Consider the following 25966-nt stretch of genomic DNA (forward strand, 5'->3'; position numbering starts at 1 on the left):
GTACCTAAGTACCTATTTACATACACAATTTCATTGTGCTTTTGCTCACATTGGCGTCCACTTCCACCAGGCGATAACAAACACGTCTCAAACTAGTAAGCTTCAAATAACGGTCAAGAATTTAATAGCAGCGTTTTACCTGAAATAAAACGCATATTAAATACTTACCTTATTTGAAGCTTACATTTTAATTTCTGCCTGGTGTTTTCGACTCAATGACGAACTGTGGCCGCCGAGAACACTCGTCGCCTCCTGCCTGGTGGGGAGTGAAACTGGTCGGTGTGCGAGAGAGATGCAAGATATGGGGTAGAAAAGGACAGAGATAAAAGCGGAAAACACGTAGGTGCCTATCTCAAACTAGTAAGCTTCAAATAAGGTAAGTATTTAATATGCGTTTTATTTCAGGTAAAACGCTGCTATTAATGAAATCCCCAAATGACACCTTTCATTGAGATATGAATATGTAGTAGGTAGACCTCGACAGAAACAAGGTAATGTAACATTCCTCTTTCATTCATTCAGGTCCTAAATTACCCAGTACGGTTATTAACTCATATATTTTATAAACATACATCTGGGGCCCGATTCTCCTAATTTTTCTTAAGCGACACACGATTCACGTTCGACTCGGTTCGACTGAGATCCAATCCCGACTCGATTACGATTGAAGCGTATGTATGTGGCATTCCGCTATTTTTTCTTTGAAATAAACGTTTTTATCCTTTTCTGTCATTCAATAATGAATCATTTTGTCTGCAAATGATTTACGATTGCAAAATGATTGTACAGCAGACTACCGTATAGACCAAAATCACCAAAATAGCAGACCAATCGCACACCAATCAAATGTCAATCGAATACGATTGGTCTTTAACAGAATGAATGAACAGAACAGGTAGCAGAATGCCCGATATGGTTAAAATTGCTATTGCGATCATATTGCGATTCGATTTCTATTCGATTTTGACATTATTAACTTAAGAGAATCGGGCCCCTGTAAAAAGCATAGCGGAATTTTATTAACTTTAATTGAACACATTCTGAATAGAATCCAGTTAGACTGGAAGCCGACCCCAATATAGTTGAGAAAAGGCTCGGAGGATGATGATGATGAATTGAACACATTCAAACAAATAATAACAGATATAGAGGTAGGTTCATTTACTTTGAGCATGTGAGACGTAATGTTGCAGTATCTCCGGAGTCCGGTATGTCGATGCAATTTTGCTCAGAGCTGCTCTGTGTGTCACTGTCTTGCTGTTTACTCAGTATGGCGCTGAGGAATCGGTCTGCGGGTAGGTCTTCGAACCACGCGGCAGCTGACTTCAGAAACGTCTTAATCCTCTCAGTATCTTCGACTGTTATCAGTTCATGAACATACGTATCCAGGATACAAATTTTTGCGTTTGGGCTCAAGGTATTTTTTATTTTAAGTTGCAGGTCAAGTTTCGAATTGTTTTTGTATATTGTAAATTCTTCAGGAAAGGTATCGATACTCATGAAATCATTTTTCAGAATAGGACGTCCGGCAAAAGTTGACACGACATAACTTTGAAAGTCGAATTGGCTGTAGTACTGGAAGAAGCCCCCCAGCAGTTGCAACACGCTCTCAGTGTTGTTGATGCTGTAGGGCAGCTCGTCGAAGCCCGTGTCCCACTCGCCCACGTAGTAACTCTCCGCGTCTCTTTGTAACTCGAAACCGGCAGGCGCCATGTTTTTTTGTTGTAAGAAAAATATCACCAACAAGTATAGAGCATAATTTTTTAACACACCCGGCCCGATCAGATCGTGAATTTCGAAAGCCAATTTAAGAAGTACCCCCAAAGGTAGAAATCTGTCATCTAAGTGGAAATAGTATTTTATAACTTTGCTATTCTGTACCCCATTGTCACCTAATCTGAATACGAGGTCAACTTTTCGGTGTGTCGTGCTGTGATTGAACGAGTAACGTGCAAAAACGGCTTTCGTGGAGTAGTTTATCTCAGAATACAGGTCAGGCTGCTGCATGACGAGCTCGTTGATCTCGTGTAACATGTCCCATTCGGCGTCTCTCGACGAGTTGTAGTTGGGCATGGTGACGCTGAAGTCCAGGTCACTTAAGTGTGTGCCCAGCCCGGTCACAAGGGACCCGTACGGGATCATCTCTATTCCTGGAACACAGTAATAAATCTGAGAATAGCAGGCTTATCCGAGTCAATTTGGCTGGACAGGTTCTGAATTTTCAGTCAAAGGTAAGTCAATATTTAGTATAACTTACATGGAATTTGATTTGTTTCTTTTAATGTTTCATCAAAAGGATACATCAAGATATGTAAACAGAAAGGAGTCATGTATCACCTGTTAAGCTATGTATACAGTACCTTGCCAGCGTGGGCTGAGCGTGCGCAAGACATCGTCCGCCACGGTGGTGATGATGCAGGACTCCAGCTGCGGCCGCAGCATGTAGGCGTCCAGCACCTGCTGCAGCTGCGACTCGAAGCCGCCCTGCAGGCACAGCTCGCTCCGAGCCACCACCAGTACCGCCGCTGACACTGCTAACATGTACCACCATAATTTTCAAAGAATATACTTTATTAACTCGTTGCACAGCGCGAAATTGAATTTGAATTCCTGCTTAAAATTGCACGCAGATGTTTGACATTCGACATAATTAAGGAGATAATAAGATAAGGAACACAAAAGCAGAAAGCATGAAGTTTAATATTTATATGGTCCTGCTTACCGAATCCGAGTAGAGTATACATATTCCGCGCAGTCGGTCGCAGTTGCCTGATCTTCAGGTGCGACTGACGTGTAAATATACCTACAAGTGATGGAAACCCTTCGCAGAAGCTGCTACTTAGCACTTCAAGTGTGCAATTTATAATTTTACACTCATTAATTAAAGACCGCTGGCGTCAAACTTCACGTCATTACCAAAGTAAATCAAATCATTACAAATGTTAGATGCCTACAAGGCACCAGGTAAATGCTTGCACTATTTAGATAAAATAAAATAGTTTGCTCAGGAAAAACTTCTATAACAACATTTTAGTTATTTGCTTGTTTGTTCTAAATTGCACCACATCCTTGTAGGTGCATGGCGCCTACCAAACCATTGGTAGGTACTTACCTACTTTACATCTCTGTCACACACGAGTCAATTGCTGAGAAAGATATAGATAGCTTCTTGTACTCTCAAGAAAGTAACATTTGAGTATTTCGAGGTTAAATATCATGGGTATACCCCATACATATACAATACCTATAAATTCTTACAGTGAGATAGACCTTAGCAAATCAAGCTTGAATTACTGCCCCATAAGTTATGCACTGTGTTGAAGTTCCTAGTGCCCTAGAAAAACTGGAATAAAACCAAAAACTTAGCGAGTTATTTTGATAATTATTTCCACAATTCCCAAAACGAATCATTAATTGTTATAAATTTAGTTAACCACCGCCTTGATCGGGTGCACGGTGAAATGGTACATTATTATTGGTGATAAGGCGAGGACGCAGGGCGCTGCGAAGGACGTCGGTAGACGAGTTGCGTTAGTTTTCATTGTTTACTAATTAGACTCGCATTAAATTTGTTACGATTGCGTATTTTTCTGAGTACCTGTTGTGTACGACTAGCTATTGGTACAACGTTGGCGAGGTGCCCTTTGATTAGATTAGATACCCTTGGTGTTCCAAAGGGAAAATAATAGTACTTAATTAATAAAAAGAGAAGGTACAAACGTGAACAACCTTTATTTGAAATTCTTACAGTACATATGTATCAAAGATAAAATATTATTTTACGTGGTGTTTAATGAGTATTATATGTTTGTAACTGTACTTATGGTAAAGGTGAGGTATCCGTTGAGGTACGTAGTATTAATTAACTGATATTATTATAATACAATTTATATATTTTCTACATTGCAGTGAAAACTATACCTACGTATTAATAGTGTTAGGTGGGAAATCATAGCAATACAATGAAATTACAAGATATGCATGCACACTTAAGATTAAGTCATAAAGGTATCGGTACCTAAGTACCAAGGTACGTCATGTAGCTCAGGCCTAATGATTAAGAAATTGCTTAACTAAAACCCTACGTGTATTCCTGTTGATAGAAATGTACTAATAACAACACAATTTTGTCTAATTAAAATTAACCACACAAAAATAACGTAATTAGCCTACACATGCGCCCTCTGTCGGACGCCGGTCATATTTCGTATTGCTTGTACAATGTTATGTAAAGTCTATAAAGAGAATGGCACCGTCTTGTTCTTCACCAGCCAGAAGGAATCAATGACCTGCCCATCCAAGTCAACTGATACCTGCAACAATAGTTACACTTAAGGTTAAGCAACGCATGGCGCGGTCGGCCCGTGGATGGATGACCATCCTTTGATGAAGAATTCTTCCGTGTTCCGGAAAGCACGATAAATTGGTGTGTCCCGGCTGTCATTTGAATATCTTTGGCAGTAGTTACGAGTACAACTAAATATTGATCAAACGCTATCGTAAGATATGCATGGTGTTGATGGTAACTATGTATATTGAGGCCGGCTTCCAGTCTGACGAGATACAGCTGAGAACCAGTGTGCCCCAAGGAGCGACGGACCTTCTTACCTACCTTGGTTATGGGTACCTGGGTTATGGTTATCAGATATTCTGGCTTCTAACAAAAGGGGTATAGGAGAAGTTTACCTGTTCCATGTACAGATGTGTGCCGTTGAAAGCCTTGAACTTTGTGTAGCCGAAGTCCTGTGACCGGAACGCTGACCACTTGGGCTGAGTATCTGGAAGTATTCAATATCATTTATTACTATATATTATTATTTTATAACAGGTATCATTGAAGTAGTTAATTATTGGAAAACTGAAGTGTTTCTTTGTTCAGGTTATTATATTATATTTACTATTAAATATTATAATTATTTATTTATTTCCAAGTAACAGAGACTCTCAGTTATTAGTACGACTAACAAACTATGTTAGAATGTCTTAAAACTGACTCTGTAAAAACAATTATGAACTATGTAATAGTGACTTCATAATTTAGCGCTTTTTTCAGTGTTTTAAAATATATTTTACAATGACACTTACTGAGGAAATGGTCCCTGCCCTCCTGACAGCCAGCTGAGCCGGTGATGATGTGCACTGGTGCTCTGAAATACATGTTTACACCTCCTTAACACTGGGTAAAACTGGGGTTTCTAGGTAAAAAAAATGAATCCTGAGTGTTAGCGAGGGAATCAAAAGAGCACAAAGTGTAAAAAGACCTTTGCACACGAGTGTAATACGAAACTTTTCATCCCACCTCATCGAGGAAATTACTAAATGTAAAAAAAGAAAATGGCGCGCGCATGTTTTTCATGTCAAAAATAAGTACCTATTAAATTGTATTTATTTAAACACTCAATTTAAAAATGAAATCTCAATTTAGAGGTGAAAATCGATCTAAAAACAATAATACAAATTACCTAATTAGTTGAATCATTATTTTAAGCAGTTGTTTATTTGTTAAATATGTATAAAAAGTATTATCAAGATAGTCACAATGGAGTATTGCACACGATGATTTCAAATCACTTTGCGCACTAGAGGATAAAAACGGCTTTTGAAGAGCAAAACTACTCTTTCCGAGTTGATGGGATGAAATATTTAAGGCCACAGCCCTTAGCTTTCCCTTGAAGCTGAACATTGTTTCCTCTCCGAGTTTGAAATTATAGGATTACACTACATTTGGTAAAGTTACCTATTTAAATAAAGATGAGCAATCTTGATGACATTTAAAAACATAACTTTAAACAGTTTGTTTAAAAAGCCCTATCAATATTGTTTACCTTTATTGATATCTAATCAAATAAAAGACTTAAGCCTTAAAAGACTTATTGAAATAAAAGACGTCTTTAATTTCTGCATTTTATTTATTGAGAATAGTTACGTATTGTACATATTCAGCATTTCTACAATTATGAGATTCAAATCGTGGTAACATTTCATAAGTTTATACGAGCTAAGTTCACATTATAAACTTGTTTATTTCAAAAGTATAATATAACATATTTCTAGGATTTGTATTTATTTATTTTATACTGGTTCTAATTTTAGAGTAATAATTGACATTTTGAACTAGGGTCTGAACTCACTGAAATATAAAAACAATTTAAAAATAAATACACATAGAAAGGTGTATAGTCAATAAAAACATGTTTCCGCCTAAATTAAACCAGGGAGCGGTTTATCGAAGTTTTTAAACAAATAAAGTTTGAGACTTGATTTTCATACTTGTGATAAAGAAGTAGAAGTAGACTTGCTACACTATATACATACATAGTGGGGTTTGTTTACGGATGTTGTATTTGGTAAGGTTTGTGCTGATTCTTGACGAGCCAGAACGAGTCTATAACTTTGCCTTTTAGGTCTACGTCCACCTGAAAAAAAAATAACAGTAAGCAAATGCATAGTAACACCAAAAAGCTGTAACAATCATTCTTTATTGTACACAACATTTAAAAGACAATCCTTGTATTAGGGATTCAATTTCAGAAGGCACATTGAATTGGTGGGTCACGGCTTTCATTTGACCAGCTTTAGCAGTTATTGTAAGACTGACTGGCTTCTGATTAGTAGGTCGGGTAGTCAGAACCAGTTTTACCCAGGAGTATTAAATTGCTCGGATAACTTGGTTGAGGAAGTCAGATAGGCAATTGCTTCATGTGGTCCTAGGGAAAAGGCTATTTAGATGGTGACATGATCATACCTGTTCCATGTACAGATGCGTGTGGTTCTGCGCGAGGAAGCGCGTGTACCCGTAGTCACTGCTCCTGAACGCTGACCACGGGAAGGGGTCCGCTGGGAAATACAAAGAAAAACATTTATTAGGACACACATAATATCGGTAAAAAATATGTGTAAGTAGGTAGGTAACACTACTGTATACTATGAATTAAGAAAAGCGGACGCCTATGTGGGTGGTAAAATAAGCAAAGGATAAAAAACAGATATTTAAGTATCTTCGTTTCAATTCTTATAAGATAGAGTAAACTATTTTCAGCCTTATTTACTGGGTAATAGGATTTAAATTTCATTGGCTGAATATTTTAGCCCGCCAAATACGCAAATTAAACGTTAATTACAATCACAAAATCAGGTTATTGTATTACACAATCAAAATGAAAGTGTTTTTCTGTTACAGCCTTTTTATCGTCCCACTGCTGGGCACAGGCCTCCTCTCACACGGAGAAGGATTGAGCATTAAAATGAAAGTGTACTGTATTTTTTTTCTACTTTGTTTTGAATGTTGTGCACGTCTATAAATGTCGTAAACACTCGCTATATGTCTCTCCGTGTCCCTTATTAATGTTAGTGTTTATGATGTTGATGTGCCTTTACACTGAATAAAGTAAATCTAGTAACTTACGTCTGAAAGGATCCGTGGCTTCTTGACAGCCGGCTGACCCCGTCACGATGTGCACCGGAGCTCTGAAACATCACAATACATGTAAAGCTAGTTTATACAACATAAAATTGTGAATATAAGGCTTTAAAAACATGTCAAGCTGTTAGTAATATGTATAGTGTAATAAAAATGGCTAAGCAAAGGCGTATTTGAAATATGACGTAAGTCTGACTACTGAAATCAAAATGTTTGCTATAGGCTTTGCTCGCGTATATTATGAAAATGTAAAAAGTCTTTGTAACATAGAATAAAGAATAATGAAGGATGAGTGCTTTGTTTGACTTATTTGTGATAGTAGTTATGTAATCAAATTGGTTCCCAATGCAAAAACAATTCAATTTTCAGCATTTGCTTAGCAATGATAACTATACAATTACAGTGTATTTGTACTATTGTGTTCTATATGCCATTGTTAATATATAAAGCAGATATTTACCTTTAGAATTTTGAATGTAATAAATAAACATCACCAAACACTCAGATCAAAAAATGCATACAAAATATATGTTAATGAGTGCACACACTTCAACCAATAAGTTATTTAAATACACAGAGTAAACGTATACATAAATATTACAGCCACAACAATTCAAGTAGTTTATGTTTAAAAAATAATATGTGAAACTTGACAGTTGCGAATTGTGAAATGAAAGTAGGTAGATGAATTTAAATTAAGGGAAAAATTTTCGATGTCAAAAGCCCCACCATATATCTATATAGACAAAACATAAGCCGGCTAATGAAACAACAAAACTCGAGTCATCACAATTAACAAATGACAGCCCTTGTGACCTACCAGGACATTAAAGAAACATGAAAGTGATGGAATACCAAAGTTTAAAGACAAAAAAAAACAAATATGCGAATTTAAAACCTCCTTCTCATTCGGGTAAAAATAGAGCGTTTTAACACTAGCGGATTTTGTTCCATGTGGCATAAAATCTGTCGCGCGTAGCAGTTGCTGTCTTGGTGTTGTTACACATAAAGCCGATCAGAAAATCTGTTAGTTTGAAAGTCCTGATTATTTTTAAGAACCTAGGCCTAAGACATCTAATACCATCCCATTTTAACACTTAAAAAACCAATTTCACATAAGAGCACACAAAGTTCAATAATAAAGTGACAATAAGTATTATGTTTCCTCACCCCGGGTTGACGTAGGGCTGGTGCGTGGAGCCGTTGTAGACCTTGTTGTCGTAGAGCGGCCACGTGCGCTCGTACGAGTGCTCGTGCGCCCACACCACCACGTCCACGCCGAACTCCATCAGCAGCGGCTCCAGACCTGCTCATAGCACGGTCTTTAACTAACGGCCTAGGCTGCCCACTATTATAGAGGGTGTTTTTTTATAATGAGCAATTTTTTTCTTCTCTTGTTTCCGTATATTAAGATATAATGACATAATTATAAACGTGAAAGTAAAAAATGTAGACAAGCCTCGTTATGACATAATTGGCACACCAACAAACAATAAAATACATATATAAAAAAAACATTGTTATAAACATATCTTAGTTTGAGTCCATCGATCAAAGGTTAAGCCACGCTTGGCGCTGTTTATCTGAGGATGGATTCATCATGGACCATCTATTCTATACATTGTTTTTAGGTATTTCAGAAGGCACGTTAAACAGCGAGTAGCCATAAACTCTGGCTTCTAACAACCAGTAACTTCTAGAAAAGAGAAGCATAGACAAAGGAACAGAGGTACGGACCATAGACTCCCAGCAGGCCGAAGCGCGTGTACTCGCATGCGCAGTCGATGTCGTTGGAGTCGCTGCAGTACATCGGCCGGTGACCGAACAGCACGATCCACGGACGCTTGCGTCTGGAACATACCTATTCATATACTCTTAGTACTCAAAACTACACTAAAGCGGGACATTAATAGTAATCCTCATGTAGCTCTTGCTTCTTCTTCTTCTTTCGGCCCTGTTCCCAATTTTATGTGGGGTCGGCGCAATATGTCTTCCGCTTCCATTCTTCCCTTTCACTCGTCATGTTCACTCCCTTCTTATTCATGTCATCTTTTCTTAAGTCTTCCTCTTCCTTTCCATCCATCTACATTCATACATATGGCTGTAGCACCATCAGGACGTATTCAATATTGCATTGTCTTCAAAGCAACTTATTATGACTACCAATTTTTAGCTTAATGGAAAACTCAAGTTGAGTTACAATATTTGCACAAAACAAGCATACATACATTGCCAGTAAACTATATGGATATAAAAAATATTTTCCAAGCGATATATAAAAAGTATCTTTGATAATAAATGTATGTATCATTTTAATCACGTAGTTATGATGATAGAACGATTCACCACGAATAACCTAATTAATTATGAAATCGAAATGAAAGTCGACTCATCAAATATTAAAGTTCTCACCTGTTGTCCGGTAGATTGGCCTCAGCCAGGTCTTTCCTGAGCCAGTCGTACTGGTTGACGATCAGCTTGAGGCCGTATTTCGTGAAGTAGTAGACCTCAGTGGAGATGGAGACGAAGTGAACTGAACCCACGTCGAAGCTGTAGAACAGGCTGGAGTCCCGTCCCGGCATCGAGAACCGTGCCGCGTAGTTGCTGAAGTTGCTGCAGATATCACCAGGTCCAGTTTACAAACTAGCACTCTTCATATATAATACGTCCAAGGCCAATTTCGGCCACAGCGGCTATTCTCATACAAGCAGAACAGCCAGTTGCGCAGGACAGGACAGTTACAGCACTAAGGGTCGATTGATCGAAGGTTAAGCAATACTATATCGGTGAATGGGTGACCATCTCCGGGGTCGGTTAGAACCTGAAAGTTTGACAAGCAGGACTGCAAAGAGGACTTCAGATAGGTAGTAGCTTTATGAGACACACTAGCATACAGCTTCTTAGCAGATTGGAAGGTGACCGAACCTAGTTGGGAAAACGCTAGAAAAATAATAAAATAGTTAAGTAAATCTTACTATGCCTGCTCGTGGTTGCCGGGACAGGTCATGTAGGGTACGAGGGCCGCTAGAGGCTGTATCTGTCGCATGAACTCGTCGCCCACGAGTGCGTTGTTAGTGTCCATGTCGTATGCGAAGTCGCCCACGTGCAGGATCAGGTCAAACCGACCCCGTTGAGCCTCGTCTTGCAGGTATGACAGCGACTGTATACAGGTACCAAGATCAAGTCAATACGAGTTGCGTTAAGTTACCCCCCAATTTGCATGAGCAGTTTGACTGTGGCAATTTACACGGCTAAGCAAATCTTAGTATGCGATGATTTTGGTCGGGGCAAACAGAGGATATCCTATGTTATTTCTTAATGGTGATTTTGGAGGTAATAATAATTAGGACAAAATTGTCCTGATTCATAAGTTTCCTGTTTTTGCTGAGGAAAAGTAAGTTCAGATTTCAAACAGAATATAAAACTACCAAGTTTCAGCGATACAAAAGGCCCTGCTTAATTTATTGCTTATATGGTTTTATTCAGCCAGCTGGATATACATCGTCTTACTATAACCTAGTATATTATCTTACGTGTGCGTTCTTGTTGCCCATGTCACCGTAGATGGCGGCACGTACGGGCCAGTTGTCGCCCGCCGGCACCGTCTTGAACCAGAACTGGTCCGACCAGCCGTATATCGAGCCCACGTGGTATACTGCACATAGTTAAAGGCCCTATTACATGTAGGTTCGTTTTGAAGTTATTGGTAAACATAAATAAAAGTTCAACCACGCTCAAGCAAGTCTGTATGATGCAGGTAGCTGAACTAACAAACCACAAAATACGGTCTGAATCACAACTGTACCTATTATTCGTAATGTAGGTAAAACTGTTAAAGTGGACAAAAGTACCTATTTGCCAATAAACGGCAATGCGAGAGTTCTTTGATAATACCGGATGAACATCCGCAAAATATTATATCAGTACTACATGATTTGAAACAATAAGTGCGCGAGCATAAATAGGTTTAGGTTCAACATCGTAGATAATGTGACGTTAGGTTACGGCGACATCAGTGCAAAGCTAACTGGCTCCCATCTTTGGTACTTGTCAGGGTTCCTTAACGATTCCGATATAGTTAAGGTCGCCGTGAAGCAGTGGATGCAGATTGCTGAAGACCAAGCAAAGTGGCGAACTTTGGAGGGGGAAGGGAGGGGTGCTTTGTCCAGCAGTGGACTCCCCACTCACCATATCTAGTGTCATAATTAAGATCCTTGAGGGTGACGGTGTGTATGTACTGGGCGCGACGAAGCTTGCCGCCGTCCACGAACAGCTGGCTGTAGCCGCGCGCCTCGCGGTCCATGATGCCCTCGCCGAACTGCACGCGCGACTCGCCCGTCGCGTTGAACGTCGACCATGTCACCACTATGTCGTTCACTTTCTCTGGAACATCAGTAGAATTCACTTGATGGTTGACCACAATTGGGCTGATATTCTTGCCAACGTCAAAGGTTTTTATTTCATATAGACCTATTTCAGGTGCTTGAGAAAAGTCAAGTTGTGAACAAGCTGCGCAGTTCCAAAAAGTGGGTCCTATGGAGAAGAACCAGCAAGAAACTCCATAGACACTTTTTTCAAAAAGATAAGTGTTTACAATATTTTGCGGGTTGACTCTGAGAAAATTATACAATGCAAGTTGAACTTGGAAGGGTTTAAAGTAGTAAGTGGTTACTGGCCAGATTGTAGGAAGCTATGCTAAAAAAATGCAATTTGAATGAATCAGCATCTACTATAACATTTTGGTTTAAAAAATGGCACATAAGGCTAGTATAACATATGAAATAAATGCATATGCTTTGCTTTATGTTGTATCACAATCAAATGAGTCTCATTATGTAAAGTTTTCCTTGTAGTGTGGCACATTTTTTAATTTTAGGTTTTTATCCTCAAATGCTTAACTTCTTGCATTTAAAATTACCTTATTAATTACATGCATTTATGTAAGAGTTCAATATAATATTATTACAAATTATGCTTGTTTAGGCAGTGTTGGGCACCCAAAATATTTCTTTCAATAGAATCACTGAGAATCTATCACAAAAAAACTTGTGTTGATATCTAAAATATTGGTGAAATGTTTCAATTGAGCTATATTTTATTTAATTTAACAAAACAACTTTATCATTTGTTGTTATCAATTCATTTAATAATATTATGTGGAGTATTTAGTAGGCCATTAAATTAGGTATTTGCTGGAACATTTAACAGTTTATCACTTAACATTTTAATATGTAAACAGGACATGCGTAATTGATTAACTAGTGGGTTCAACAAATAGAGCTTATGGCTTTGATATAAAGCTCAAAATAGATTAGCGGTGTCTGTAACAAGAACAATAGAATTACGATGTTTACTATATATTGTAAATATCTGCTACTGTTCCTGTATATTGTTGATATTATTATGTGTTGTTTTTTGATCAGCAAATGATAGCATTGCATCATAAATAATATAACATTGAAAATAAGGATTGATAGAGGATAATATTAATTTAAAGAAGGAAGTTATTAAAAATATATATTTTTATATTAAATGTTAATAAACAGTTCCATAAAATAGCAGAAGAATTAATTATAATTAGGAGATCAATAAATTGGTCCATAAATATATATAGTTTCTAAATAACATGAACCATACTAACATACAAGTTCTAGAATCAATAATAACAACTGCTGGCCGACTGCGAAAAAACTAAATGTAAGCGGTGGGCAGTAGTTAAATATTATGGCGTTGTTAACGACTTACCTCCGAAGGCAATATGCACTTGTTCTGGCTGGCAATGGGTGCAATTGTACGTAGGCCCTGGATCGCGTATCTGGATTTTTTTGCCCCAACTAATTCCTAATATTAACGATATTATGAGTATCTTCATATTCCTGCTTTTATGAATATAAAGCACTTACAGGTACTCTCGCAAATTCACTATTTTGCTTCGACTCAAGAGTACTACTACTAATTAGTGTTCGTCGATGAACGAACAGTTAATTACTAATATAGTCTTTGTATGATTTCAAAATAAACATCGCCGATCGCAATTTTAATTGCTGTCATAAACTTCAAACATCTAATACTTGACTGTCAAATATGTCTGTCATTTATCGACATTTCAGAACACATTTCGGAATTATCAAATTGATAACTCCGAATAGCTGTTGTAAAAAAAATTATTAAGTCGTAATGATTCCGTGCATTTTATTACACATTGAGTGGATACATATTTTTGATAATAATTACAACAAAACATATTTTTTTGTCACGTACAACTGCAAGGTTTTAGAACACACACATACGTTCCGATTCAATAAAGACGACGAGCGTAAGTTATGGCTATCCCGTCTATTATTTTTTCTAGTCAGCCAAGATCTGTATTGAGTACAACCGTGGATAAAAGAGAAAACGGACAGAATAATAAAAAATAGAAGCTCTGACCAGAAAGTATATTAATAGCCTACCTATATATATATCTATAGATATAGCATAGAAAATATATAGATTTGCAGTTCTATTGCAGTCGTGTCGACTGCATTCAAACTGCCCTTGAACTGCTATATGCAGTTGGATTGCAGTTGAAGTGCAGTTCGTCTAGCTAGAGCCTTATATGTTAATAGGCTGACATGAAATTGCAGGTACATACGATATGTGACCCACCAGATAGAACATTCTTAGGTACAGTGTGGTAAATATAGAGGTCATTGGGTATAGTTGTCATGCAGTTGTTTTAAAGACGAAAAAAAGTAAGTACTCAAATTAATAGTTAAATGTTTTTATTGATGACTAAGCACAAAATACATAAGAGCTATTACTTATTTGAAATCGTAAGGTTTGTGCTGATCCTTGACGAGCCAAAACGAATCGATCACTTGTCCTTTTTGTTCAACGTTTACCTGAAACATATAGGTAAGCTGTTTAATTTATTCACATTAATAATAAACGACGTTATATACATAGTTGTCGCTTGATGGAAACCGCCATTGTTTTTGCCGAGAGCTTAGCAACGTACTAAAAACTTACCTGTTCCATGTAAATGTGTGTGTGGTTGTGTGCCACAAACCGCGTATAGCCGTAGTCACTGCTCCTGAATGCAGACCATTCAGCCGGGTTAGCTGTAAATCATTAAGTATATTAACTTTTACGATTGCCTTGTAGGCCACGCTCATGCTTCATTTATGTATAGACTTGCATGTTTGGCTTGAAAAACGATTAACGAAACGGTTCCATTAAGAAGCGTAAACTTACGTTTGAAATGAGAGTGGCCCTCCCTGCACCCAGCCGATCCGGTTATTACGTGAACAGGAGCGCTGGAATGTCGCAAAAATACACACATATGAGATATTTACTTTATCAACCTGCTAGGTCTTCCAGAAGAAGATTAAACTTACCGAGGATTAACGTAAGGATGTTCGGCGGATCCATTGTAGACTTTGTTATCATACAGTGGGAACGTCCTCTCGTAGAGGTGGTCGTGTGCCCAGATCACAAGGTCTACGCCGTAATCCTTCAGTAAAGGCTCCAGGGCTAAAGAGAACAGTGCAGTGTCAAGTGATCAGTCTAGTCACTTCAAAAAGCATTTTATCTTTATCAGCAAATAAGAAAAGGTAAGCATCTTCTATTAGAAAGGGCACAGGCTTCTAAATTGATGGAAAAATGGATTCTAGTCTCTGAAATGTAATATGTTAAGCTGTTATACTACTACTGACTCACCCCATAAACCATGCAGGCCTATTCTTGTGTGTTCTCTTTTGCAATCAAAATCAAAATAGTCACTGCAGTACATTGGTCTGTGTCCGAACATAACAATCCATGGTCTTTTCGATCTGAAAATTTAATTGTCATCGTTTTATTTTCTTATCTATTTAGTTAGTTAGACGGTACTATGCGAAGGCAAGGATTGCAAAGTTTCTTATACAAATGACCTGTTCTCAGGAAGATTGGCTTTCTCCAAGTCTGCTTTCAACCATTCATACTGGTTGCTGATGAGCTTAATTCCGTAATTTATAAAGTAGTAGACTTCTGTGGAGATGGAGACGAAATGCACCGGACCCATGTCGAAGCTATAGAACAGGCTGGAGTCCCGCCCAGGCATCGAGAACCGCGACGCGTAGTTGCTGAAGTTGCTGCAGAAGATGTTTTGTATTAAATAATTATTCAGAACATGATATATTTGGACATAGTACAAAATTCGCTTACTAGGCTTCCTCGTGGTTGCCAGGACAGGTCATGTATGGTACGAGAGCGGCCAAGGGCTCTATCTGTCGCATGAACTCGTCGCCCACTCGTGCGTCGTCTGTATCCATATCGTACGCGAAGTCACCCACGTGTAGGATCAGGTCGAAATTCCCGCGCTGCGCCTCGTCTTGCAGGTATGATAGCGACTGGGGAAACAAGGGACAGACAAGTCACTAGATATGAACGCTTAAAGCCTGACAGACTCGTACCTAAAGTTTATGACCTTCAAAGATGCGTGGCGCGTCGAAGTCATTATGCTAAATAGAAGAATATATGATTGAAGTATATTTTTTTTCAGAATTTCGCTATCATACCCTAAAGTTAGCAGAGCAATGAGAATATCATAACGTACTTGAGCGTTTTGGCTGCCCATGTCGCCGTAGATGGCAGCTCGTACGGGCCAGTTGTCGCCCTCCGGCACCGTTTTGAACCAGAACTCGTCCGACCAGCCGTACTCGGAACCCGCATGGTATACTGTCGATAATTAATGCCACTGTTAGCGATTCATAGGGTTTGGCAGTTCAATTGCTATATTTACTTTTTTACCGACTTCCCAAAAAGGAGGAGGTTCTCAATTCGTCGGGATCTTTTTTATTTTTTACGTATGTTCACCGATTACTCGGAGACGCCTGGACCGATTTGCAAAATTGTTTTTTTGTTTGATAGGGTTTACCTTCCAGGTGGTCCCATAGTCACCAAGTCAGGATCTGATGATGGAAACCCTGAGAAATCGAGGGCAACTTTCGAAAATTGTAGGCATACGTAGGGTAAAAACTTGACACTAAGGCGTATGTCTGATAACACTATGCAATGGTGAAGGTTTGGAGCTGACCTGATGATGAAGACCAGAGAAGGTCGAGGGAACTTGAACAATGAATGTGTAAACTACCTCGTATTTGGGCTTATTTTGTTCGTATTGACGAGACCTTTGCAACAGTGAAGGTTTGAAGCTGACCTGATGATGGAGACCAGCGAAGGTCGAGGGAACTCGACAATTGAATATGTAAACTACCTCGTGTTTGGGCTTATATTGTTCGTATTGATGAGAACTTTCCACTGCGGATATGACATGCGGATAGTGACAACTATGCCTGTCACTGAAAAGCTAAAAATAAAAAACTTTTTACAAAAAAATAAAACCGACTCCCAAAAACACTGAAAAGCAAAAAAAACTATTCTTAAGTGCATCGGCCTAGAAGTCGGTGGCGAAATAAACTTAGTTACATCCATTAGACACTGACTTCTAGGCCGATGCACCGAAGAATAGTTTTTTTTTTTGCTTTTCAGTGTTTTTGGGAGTCGGTTTTATTTTTTTGTAATTACCATTTCGATCCGTCCTAATAGTAATCACAAGATTGTTAATTGTGAATTAGGTATATTAAGATACCTCATCTTCGCAAGTACGGTCAAAGACATTACTATCACATATACCTTTTCCCTCTCCCACTGGACTTACAAGCTGATAAAACCTTTAGGTCAGGAACTTACAAGATAATGAGTTGTTTGTGTCATTTGTATCAGTATCTACAATAACAGTGATTTCGAACATAAAGACAAAACCATGATGTGGGACTTGTTCGAGATACATCTGATGACCTCCTATTTAGTACACCGCTAAAGAAATCTTTCGCAAGGATAAAATTGCTATCATAGGTCTAGCGAAAACAAGTCCTACCATATCTGGTGTTAAACTTAAGGTCCTTCAAGGTGACGGTGTGTATGTACTGTGCGCGACGCAGCTTGCCGCCGTCCACGAACAGCTGGCTGGAGCCGCGCGCCTCGCGGTCCATGATGCCCTCGCCGAACTGCACGCGCGACTCGCCCGTCGCGTTGAACGTCGACCATGTCACCACTATGTCGTTCACTTTCTCTGGAAGGTGGAGCAGAGAGCAACTAAACAAGATTTCAATGGAAATAGTCATCTACTGTCTACTTACCTCTAGGTGTGCGATACTTTATATTGTTGGGAAAGAACAAAGACTTTTCTAATTAGGATGATACTGTGGTATCAAAGCATCCCCTAAACAAATTCTTTGTCTTGACTTATAAATGAACAAGTACTTATAATACATGCTTAAAAACATGTGGTAAATCATACTTCAGTGCAATGGTATGCTTAGCTTTATAGTGGATATTATTTAGACCACCGGTAGATCTAAATTTTTGTAGGTAGATGACTTACCTCCCAGCGATATATGCAGTTGTTCAGGTTGGCAGTAATCACAGTCGTACTTAGGTCTCTCTTCGGGAAGCTCACCGCCACTGCTTATACCCAGCAGCAGCGAAATTATGAATAGTTTCATCTCTCAAATATAATTGTTTATTTAATTTACCAACACGTCCCGCGCCTTGGCCTCGCAATCAATTACTAATTAGACTTATAAATATTGTAAACTGTGTATAAACATACTTTGTGTTTATTGACATATAATGTCAAATCACAATCGCAGAGTTACCAATTCCATTCCATGCATACAATAGGTAATTAGAATAAGAATTAATTGTACCTACAGTATATAATGTACGAAAAATAAAGTAGGCCTTCTTGAGGAAGTGACAAGTTTTCTGTAAAAATAGTTGTAGCTTGTTTCTCGTGCTCGGCACGGCACTACGATCGTGCTTTGTTTTTTCTTCAAGGCTTCCTAATTTACCAAGAGTGAGTTTGCAAACCGTATCGGTAGATAGTAGAAGATCCTAGAGCTTTGGACCTTGGAGTAGATGTGTTTCTAGAAGCACTTTAAGAACCGTCCAATATCTTGAAGATACATATTTTGAGCCTTTGAGGAGGTAGTGGCTACATTGCAGCAGCACGGATCGGTCAGTCAGAACTTAGACAACGCGTTGTAACGCTTGGATAGATGACAATCTAAGTATGTTCTAGAGTTGCTCCATGTTTTAAAGGGCATTCAATTTGGGGGTACTGGCTACGTTGCAACCGTCATTTGTATATCTTTGGCAGTCCTAACAGATCGACAGAACACTGAAAGTGTTGCTACCTATATTGCAAGGGTATCATGTTGCTCAGCTAACAGTTGTGGAGGTCGCTGCCTGTCGCCCACGGGTAGGTACTCTGCTGCATTCGGTTATTGTAAGCCAACCTAAACATAATTGGCAAAAGGTTAGGCACCGTCCACAATTAGGCAGGCGTGTATTTTATTAGCATAGAGAAAGTATTTATAAATTAATACACAACACCTTAAGTATAATAGTTTTATTTTAGTATCCAAGTAAATAGTTTTTTCTGCTCTTCCACAAGCATCTTTATTTTTTCAGTTACTTCAGAATTCGTAAGCTTTGTGTTCATCCTTGATGAGCCAGAAGGAGTCGATCACTTCTCCCTCTAGATCGACATCCACCTAAGTATACAACAAAATATATCTATACTTCAAAAAGTTCCTAAGTATACAACAAAATATATATCTAACAAAGATGTAGAAGTATGCATGGTTCAGAGTGATCTCATAACCTGGTCCAGGCTTTAAAAGTGGATTAAAACATTTCATGCCGAGACAGCTAAACAAACAAGCAAATTAAAAATTGCCTGGTAAACATTTATTTACCTGTTCCATGTATATATGTGTCTTGTTATAAGCGATAAATCTAGTGTAGCCATAGTCGAGACTCCTGAACACAGACCAGTCGGCATGGCTACCTGTATGTTTATTCGTAAAAAGTAGCTAAATAATCAGAAGAAGAAATTATTAAGTACAAGAGGTAGGCTCAAGCAAATTAGGCAAAAGGGGGTTTCGTAAGCGGATTTAGCACATAGAAGCGAGTAGTAAAAAGCTTTCACTAGAGTATTTATGGAAACATGTTCTATTTACTGTTGAATGGTTTATGATGTTCCTCTTTGCATCCAGCCGAGCCAGTTATGATATGCACTGGGGCCCTGAAATAATACACAATATAATACTTGTGATCCTGTGTGTATATGACTGCAAGCAAATTTCTAGCAAAAATTATGGCTACGTACTGATTTTTGAAGGACTCACCCAGGATTAACATAAGGTTGTTCTTCCGAGCCCTTGTGCACCTTGCCATCGTACAACGGATATGTTCTCTCGTAGGAATGCTCGTGTGCCCAGATGACGAGGTCCACGCCATAGTCCTTGAGGAACGGCTCCAGAGCTGATTATAAAGGCAGGGTTTTAATGTAATCATGGATAAGTTTAGTTATCGCAGACCGCAGAACAGACAGCATTTTAATGTTGCTTCAGCGCATAGCTTCGAGACAATGAGAATGAGGGACTAGAGAGTGTACCTGTGGGGCTACACGTTTGTTTGTGCACTTCAGTAAGTTATGTTTTGCGCATCTGGCTGATCCCCTTTCCGAGTAGCCGCCATGACCGAGATGGCAGAAGAAGTACATCTTTTAACTATCTATTTCTTACTCTTTAACAAGTCTCTACAAAGTATCAGAAGATTAATATTGCAATTTTTATACAGTCCTTACCCCACTTTCCATCGATGCCGAACCTCGTAGATTCACTGTCGCAATCTGAGAGAATATTGGAACAATACATCGGTCGGTGTCCAAACAACATAATCCACGGTCTCTTCGATCTAAAGAAAAATGCACGAAAATTTTGATATTTTCAAGGAATTTACAATGTTTTGAAAATGGGTAATTTAAAATTAATGATTAACCTATTTTCTGGAAGATTGGCTCTTTCAAGATCATTTTTGACCCAGTCATATTGACGGCTAATGAGTTTTTCATTTAATTCCCTGGAGTGGTAGACCTCAGTGGAGATGGAGACGAAGTGAACAGGACCCACGTCGAAGCTGTAGAACAGGCTGGAGTCCCGTCCAGGCATCGAGAACCGCGCCGCATAGTTGCTGAAGTTGCTGCGTGGAAACGAAGCCAGCGAAAACATATGAGTAGTTCACACAAAAACAAACAAAATGAACAAACTCTTCTTACTAAGCACGCTCATGGTTTCCGGGACAAGTCATGTAGGGCACTATGGCAGCTATCGGCTGTATCTGTCGCATGAACTCATCGCCAACGAGAGCGTCATTATCGTCCATGTTGTAAGCGAAATCTCCCACATGCAGGATCAGATCGTAATAATTGCGCTCAGCCTCGTCTTGTAGGTATGGTAGTGACTAAAACAGGAACTTTATTATATCCTACTAGGTGGCAGATATACGTGGTCAGGACTAAAACTAACCTGTGCATTCGCGTTGCCCAAGTCGCCGTAGATAGCGGCGCGAACGGGACCGTCTTCAGAAAATGTGCGGAACGAGAACTTCTCTGACCAAGCATACTTTGAACCCGCGTGGTATTCTGTATGATGAGCAGTACCGATTTTATACACATGTTATAAGTACACATAGGTACTTTTTCATTTGTATTCCCAGAATAAGAAAGGCTTTCCGATAGCTTTTGTCACGCATGTCATATGACAGTATTATAGTAGGTATAAGGTTAGTTAACTATCTTCTGAGTCAGAAGATAGTTAAGTCAGAAGTTCTGACTTCTCCTTAGGGAAGTTCCTACCCAATTCCTAGGTATTCACAGGTACTTTAATTACCAGATCTAGAGTACAATGGTTCCCATCGAAATGTTACCATATTGAGTGTCAAGCTTGAGGTCCCTCAGCGTGACGGAGTGTATGTACTGGCTTCGCTTCAAGGTTCCCCCGTCTACGAACAATTCGCTGGAGCCCACTGCCTCGTGGTCCATGTCATCTTCGCCGTACTGTACGCGTGACTCGCCAGGGTCGTCGAATGTCGACCATGTCACCACTATGTCATTTACCTTTTCTGCGGAGTCGGTGAAGAAACAGTGATAAGTAAAACCAAGACTCGTGTGCTATGAAACAGAGGATATAGAAAAACTTGAAAGCTTACCACCAAAAGAAATATGTATCTGTTCTGGCTGACAAAAGCTGCAATTGTAAAAGGTCTCCAAATTTTTACCGCAGCATGTTACTATCAGCATGAAAAATATTATCAGTTCCATTTTAATAAAATGGTAGGAAATAGTTAAGGTTTGCTCCATATACTGAAAATAATGTGGAGTACTTACATATAAGAAATGGTTTAATGATTTTGAGCGCCTATTTATATTATTTCCAGCAGGTAATTTCTAATAGTATGTCAATAAAAATAAAGTTATTAGGAAATAGTTTGAAAAAAAAAGAAATACTTGGCATTTATAGGTTTAGAATATGTAGACAAGATTGAACAATGGCACTGAAGAACTTAGGTTGAATTATTTTTTGAAGAATGTTAAAAATGCCTTATGACTGCTCTTGTTTTTTTTTTTCAGGTAAATTAGATCGTATTATATGTAAGCAGAAGTCCGTCCTGAGGTACACAGGTTCTATACTGGACTGGTTCTATACTCGCAAGTGGGCAACTGTCTGTAGTTTAGCTGCAGTTCACCCATCAACGAGGATACATGTCAAATAAGGGAAGCCCCGTGACCCACGTTGTAAGGGTCCTACTGGCAATCGATCGATGCCATTAATCGATTGTGGAATGGAAAACTAGATACGATCAGTTCTGTAGAAACCGTTGATCAACGTATATGGATAGGGACATGAACAGAATTAAAGAGTTACATATTCTTAACTGTTTATTCAGACGATTGCAAAAAATATTCTTAGTTTACCTAATTAAAATATAACTAAATGGCGTATAAAATATGCTAAAATTCATTAGCTCAATTAGCGAGACACAGAATGAATCCGTTATTCATAAATTTCCAATTAGCACGATTCAATAGAGCTCATTTTGACCTCTATTATTATTTTGGCATTGTGGTGTTTAGTCAAGATTAAATAATTCGATATAAAGTCCACATTCTAAAACTACACTGACTTATTGAATCGAGACTAAGCAGATCTTGAAACATTGACATTTAACAAACAGATGAAGTTCTTGTGTCCCGCTAACTGAGCTGGTATGTGTCTTATGTACATACTTAAATTAAAATTATCTCATGCTTAACTGATTTGTACTTGAGGTGAACAACAATAACATTGACAATGAACACACGTTAGTATTACACGTAATGAGGATCAGTAATATTGCTACTACTTAAGTACGTTCCAAACTTAACACCATTAAAAGTCACCATATCTTCAACAATACATTTCATTTTTATTAATTCGTCTTATGTTTAACATCAATAATTCTTGAAATATTTCATTATAATAGTACTGATCCTCTTTACAATTAAAATTACACCAAACTCAACAGTTAAGGCACCAAAAAATGATCTATGATCAAGTCATATAAAATCAACGGTAAGTTTCACAATGGACCAAAACTAGCTTCTCCCTCGCTTCTGCTTTGTTTATTGGACTTTTTGTTACGACCTAAACTCATTTCGCCTTCGCTCCTCAGTGGTAAAATACCTGATTGGAAATCTGAAATACAGGATGAAGTAACGGAGTCGGAGTCTGAAATAATTCTAGTTCTACCCAATTTTCTTCTTAGCCTTATTTCACCTAAACTACTAATCTCTGAAGAATCAGCTTCCATTGAACTGGAACTCGTAGTAGTTACATTACTTTTGTTAACACGTATTGTATGTGAAGCACTTTTCCTCAGAGTTCTTGGCGCACTATCTTCTAAATTTGATAAGACCTCACGAGAAGTTCGTGGCAAACGTAAACTAAATCTCGGAGATGATAGGTTGATAGAAATGCCGGGATCTTCTTCGTTTTCAATATCTAATCTGACGTCATCTTCATTTACGACGAATATTAATGGGCTCGTATGATGATCGACAGTCAATCTCGAGAATGGTGAAGTAGTTCGGGTTTTTGTTTTCGTAGGTGACGTCATAACATTCTTTACGTGTGCTGGAGAGGTTTGAGTATTTTTTTGAGATGCAGCCACATTAAGCTTTACTTCTGCCTCTTTAGAAGTAGATGGTTTATCTAAATTCTTTTCAAGCAAGTCACCATACTCCTCCACTATTAGTTTTTTAATGAATTCCTTTTCTAATTGAAACATTTTTTCAACTTCTCCTTTAGGATCTATGGTTGGCCAAAGATCGTTGTGTATCGGTTGTAAATTCCTGTCATTTATAGGTGACGTTTGAGTTTCTTTAGGGGTTATTTTTTGTCCAGCATTGCTTTGAGTAGCAGAATCCTGCATGTCAACTGAGTGTACGAATTCAAATATGTCAACTTGATTTTTAAAAGAAAGATTTGATAATTTAGTGTAAGTTAAATTTTGAATTTTTGTGTGTGTTGAACTACGGGCTGGTCCTATATCATTATTATGCTCGTTTTCATCACTGTCAGCATTTTCTGATGACGTGTTGTGTTTTTCACTCGAGTCCTTATTAGAATGTGTGATATATGTTTCTTGGTTACCAGACCGTCCGGAGTGATCAGATTTTTCCTCTTCAAAATCATCGGCATAACTATCATTATCTTTAGTTTTATCAGTATTATTTTCTTCAACTTCACTATCATTTTCATTTACTTGATTTTGTGTTTTCTCCTCTTTCTGCATATTTATGTTTTTAGACAACGTATCACTAACAGTCTTTTCTATATCAATAACTTCTTGTAGTAGATTTTCATCAGACGTGGTGAGAATATTTAGGTTTTCTTTCGGTTTATGTTTCTGCGAGCTGTTTTTGCTAAATGAATTTTCACAACTGCTTAGGATTCTATCTACTATTGGACTCAGCGGCATATCTTTCTTGTTAGAAATGTCAGATAATTCCCTTTCAATGTCACTGGCTCTCGCTCCTCCGACAGTTAATTTAGAATACGGTATGTATTCCAAATTATTTAAGTTATTTTGTTTAGCTGCATTATTTTTAGGTATATTCGTTTTCTTTATGGAAGTCTTAACTTTGCTTTTTGTTTGAGGAGACTTAACTTTCTTTGCACTAGACGTTCCATACACGGTATTCAGTTTTTTACGCCACTCGTCCAGATTTAGGTGCACTCGCTTCTCAGATTCTTTTTTATGGCTTTTCTTGCGATCACTACGTACAGAAGTTTTTAGTGATGATCTAATACTCGTTAAAATTCGTTTTTGTGTGTTTATCTTTACTTGTGTGTCAGAGCTTGTATTGTTAATAGAGCCACTACTTTCGAATGCAGACATTTTTGATACTTTCCTTGTGGTTGTAGGGTAATTCGACTGTGCGTAGTGAGATACTTCGGGGGACTTCACTGATAATCCTTTATCTGAAATGTATAATGGCTTAGGTATGTCATGTTCAATAGCAACTACCGCTACGTTTTTCCTTATGATCTCAGGTTTATCAGGTTCCTGTGTATCAGGTATAATATCCAACTGTAAAACTTTTTGCTCCTTTAGTTCACTTCTGATATTTATACTAGGCATTTGTTGTATTTGTAATTTTTTACTTGGTATCTTAAGTTTAGGTTCAACATATTTGTAAGAATATTCAGCTACTGCTGGGGCGCCTACTTCTTTACCGTTATTAAGCTTTTCAGTCTTTGTGCTTTTTGTGTTACCATTTATTTGTATTATGTTAGTGCGAGTGATCCCTAAGTTTCTATTAATAGTTGGCTTCTTATTTACTGGTCGAGTATTCACCGGAACGTTGGTGTTTTTTATATTTTGAGAATCAACTGTAGGTTTAATATAGTCTGTCAAATCTTTTTTTGACTTGTACTCCGGCGGAGCAGGAGTTTTATCGATGATTTTGTACCCATGGAATTTGGCATTGACAATTTCTTCGATATGAACTTTCTCGTTGAATTCCTCGTCTAACGGTGTAGGCGTACTTTTAACTTGAACGCCCGGTGCATGATATTTCGACAGTTCCCCGGAGAGTAGCTTTAGGTCATCCGCAGTCGATTGCAGCGTGTCGTGCAGTTTCTTTAATAATATTTCATCTTCTGGTTTTAATGCTGGCTCTAGGTTCCATGTATCGTCATCTAAGATATTAACCATTTCAATCTTGTTGCTGCTCTCAACCTGAAATTATGAAAATCATAGAAACGAATAAGTAAATGATTTTTTGTTTTAGGCTGACTTTCTTTTTTGCCTAAATCCATTAAACCAGCTCGGTGTGTTTGCTATCAGTACTGAATATAGCCTTCGAATGTGGTAGAAAAGAATGAGGCTTACCAAATATCGATCGACTGGGTATCTCGCGAGGCTTCTCATCTGTTGGTGAGGCACAGGGGCTCCGACCGCTCCGCCGCGCTCGTGCTCCGCTCTGTACACAAAAACAACGCAAACATTGGTACTACGGCTCAAATCACTTGATAGCTATTGTTAGTCTCTATAGGTTTGATGTCATTGATACAATCATTTACGATTGTGACACCGTGAATTAAAAACAAAGCGAATATTAGAACATCT

At 38.3% G+C, this 25966-nt stretch overlaps 5 protein-coding genes across 9 annotated transcripts in view; all 5 read right to left on the bottom strand.

Moving 5' to 3' along the window:
* Positions 1-1139: 1139 nt before the first annotated feature.
* On the bottom strand, positions 1140-3125 carry LOC124636356 (speckle targeted PIP5K1A-regulated poly(A) polymerase-like). Its single transcript, XM_047172423.1, has 3 exons — positions 2723-3125; positions 2361-2531; positions 1140-2150 (listed from the first exon to the last, which is right to left on the bottom strand). Exons 1-3 carry the CDS (start codon positions 2742-2744, stop codon positions 1162-1164), a joined length of 1182 nt encoding a protein of 393 aa, XP_047028379.1. The 5' UTR covers positions 2745-3125; the 3' UTR covers positions 1140-1161.
* A 588-nt stretch (positions 3126-3713) lies between these two features.
* On the bottom strand, positions 3714-13482 carry LOC124636300 (acid phosphatase type 7-like). 2 transcript variants are annotated; one of them, XM_047172338.1, is made up of 10 exons: positions 13166-13482; positions 11609-11803; positions 10954-11075; positions 10396-10580; positions 9833-10033; positions 9158-9270; positions 8591-8726; positions 5086-5147; positions 4687-4778; positions 3714-4313 (listed from the first exon to the last, which is right to left on the bottom strand). In XM_047172338.1, the coding sequence occupies exons 1-10, from the start codon at positions 13290-13292 to the stop codon at positions 4236-4238; spliced, it is 1311 nt and encodes a 436-aa protein (XP_047028294.1). In that variant the 5' UTR covers positions 13293-13482; the 3' UTR covers positions 3714-4235. The 2 variants fall into 2 exon arrangements, with proteins under 2 accessions (XP_047028294.1, XP_047028293.1); XM_047172337.1 differs by lacking the exons at positions 3714-4313; positions 4687-4778; positions 5086-5147 and adding exons at positions 5891-6416; positions 6746-6837; positions 7406-7467 and having other exon boundaries at positions 13166-13478.
* Positions 13483-14167: 685 nt separating this feature from the next.
* Positions 14168-18062, bottom strand: LOC124636302 (acid phosphatase type 7-like). Its single transcript, XM_047172339.1, has 10 exons — positions 17829-18062; positions 17322-17516; positions 15999-16120; positions 15608-15792; positions 15334-15534; positions 15122-15234; positions 14800-14935; positions 14657-14718; positions 14432-14523; positions 14168-14304 (listed from the first exon to the last, which is right to left on the bottom strand). Exons 1-10 carry the CDS (start codon positions 17947-17949, stop codon positions 14224-14226), a joined length of 1308 nt encoding a protein of 435 aa, XP_047028295.1. The 5' UTR covers positions 17950-18062; the 3' UTR covers positions 14168-14223.
* A 136-nt stretch (positions 18063-18198) lies between these two features.
* On the bottom strand, positions 18199-21646 carry LOC124636303 (acid phosphatase type 7-like). Of its 2 annotated transcripts, XM_047172340.1 has the most exons (7): positions 20571-21646; positions 20294-20494; positions 20100-20209; positions 19639-19774; positions 19471-19535; positions 19207-19298; positions 18199-19002 (listed from the first exon to the last, which is right to left on the bottom strand). In XM_047172340.1, exons 1-7 carry the CDS (start codon positions 20675-20677, stop codon positions 18925-18927), a joined length of 789 nt encoding a protein of 262 aa, XP_047028296.1. In that variant the 5' UTR covers positions 20678-21646; the 3' UTR covers positions 18199-18924. The 2 variants fall into 2 exon arrangements, with proteins under 2 accessions (XP_047028296.1, XP_047028297.1); XM_047172341.1 differs by lacking the exon at positions 19207-19298.
* Positions 21647-22219: 573 nt separating this feature from the next.
* Positions 22220-25966, bottom strand: part of LOC124636415 (interferon regulatory factor 2-binding protein 1) — a 69801-nt gene continuing 66054 nt past the window's right edge. For all 3 annotated transcript variants that reach the window (XM_047172499.1, XM_047172502.1, XM_047172501.1), the window contains 2 exons: positions 25730-25820; positions 22220-25576 (listed from right to left, as the gene is read on the bottom strand). In XM_047172499.1, coding sequence (XP_047028455.1) covers positions 22913-25576; positions 25730-25820 — 2755 coding nt within the window. In that variant the 3' untranslated portion in view covers positions 22220-22912. The remainder of the gene's footprint in view (positions 25577-25729; positions 25821-25966) is intronic.

This window comes from Helicoverpa zea, chromosome 14, assembly GCF_022581195.2.
Source record: "Helicoverpa zea isolate HzStark_Cry1AcR chromosome 14, ilHelZeax1.1, whole genome shotgun sequence".
In the NCBI taxonomy this organism is placed as follows: Eukaryota; Metazoa; Arthropoda; class Insecta; order Lepidoptera; family Noctuidae; genus Helicoverpa; species Helicoverpa zea.